The sequence below is a fragment of the Bison bison genome, unplaced genomic scaffold, assembly GCF_000754665.1.
Source record: "Bison bison bison isolate TAMUID 2011002044 unplaced genomic scaffold, Bison_UMD1.0 scf7180017862555, whole genome shotgun sequence".
Lineage (NCBI taxonomy): Eukaryota > Metazoa > Chordata > Mammalia > Artiodactyla > Bovidae > Bison > Bison bison.
This window is the reverse complement of record NW_011493127.1, coordinates 5,618-6,559: the sequence shown is the minus strand read 5'-3', so window position 1 is coordinate 6,559 and position 942 is coordinate 5,618. Positions and strand designations below refer to the sequence as shown.

The following is a 942-nucleotide window of genomic DNA, read 5'->3' as shown; positions in this document are numbered from 1 at the left end:
ACAACTTCCCAGTTCCACAATGGTGCTATACCAGGGTTACCTGAACCTTCTTCTCTGGGATCTTGACAGTAAAGAGTTTCCCGAGGTAGGAACATATATAAGAACATTGCCTTTTTGTTTTGTATTTGATACCTTTACTAAAACACTTTTCTGACAGCTTGCTTTTCCCTGTCTCACCAGACTCTGCTAATGGATAAAATCCGGCTGCAAGACATGGAGTCCCAGTTGAAGCAGTTGGGCATTCTGGCCTCAGTCTTGCTAGTGGCCAGAAGTTTCTCTGGTAGTGCTTTATTCAGTTCGACTGAATTTGTGAACAAACTGAAACACATAACCAAGGCCCTGATGGAGGAATTTAACTCCAGGTAAACTTCATAGAGGCTTTCCTGGTGACTCAGTGGTAAAGAATCTGCCTGCCAATGCAGGAGACCCAGATTTGAACCTTGGGTCAGGAAGATCCCCTGGAGTAAGAAATGGCAACCCACTCTAGTGTTTTTACTTGGAGAATTCCATGGACAGATGAGCCTGGTAGGCTACAGTCCATGGGGTTGCAAAAGAGTCAGACATGACTTAGAGACTATGCAACATGAGCAACAACAAATTTCCTAGATCTTTCTGAGAGTTGAAAATAGTTTGTTGGTTTTGGAACTTAGGCAGTTAATGTATTACTGCCTTATTCTTTATCATAAACCACGCAAAAGACCTTGGGCATCATCTACAAAGGTCATTGGTGTCTTTTGATAAATTGTATTAAGGCTTGTGATGGAAACAAAACATATTTCCAAGGAGGTGAGTGTGGAAACTAGTTTGCTATGAATGATTCAGTACTGTGTTTGCTAAAAATGAGTCATTATATACTTAAATAAGTGACACTGGATTTGTGTGTGTATATCCAGAAGTTGATCCCTTGGTCAATATGTATCCATAATTTGCTTCATGCAGGGC

General features: G+C 41.0%; 1 protein-coding gene across 1 annotated transcript in view; it reads left to right on the top strand.

Moving 5' to 3' along the window:
• The window catches only part of LOC104983414 (T-complex protein 11 X-linked protein 2-like), a gene marked incomplete at its 3' end in the record, with an annotated part of 8,987 nt that extends 8,625 nt beyond the window's left edge, over nucleotides 1-362 (top strand). Inside the window, exons 5-6 of the mRNA XM_010832859.1 lie at nucleotides 3-85; nucleotides 181-362. Of these exons, the coding sequence (XP_010831161.1) occupies nucleotides 3-85; nucleotides 181-362 (265 nt within the window). The remainder of the gene's footprint in view (nucleotides 1-2; nucleotides 86-180) is intronic.
• Between the last annotated feature and the right edge of the window lie 580 nt (nucleotides 363-942).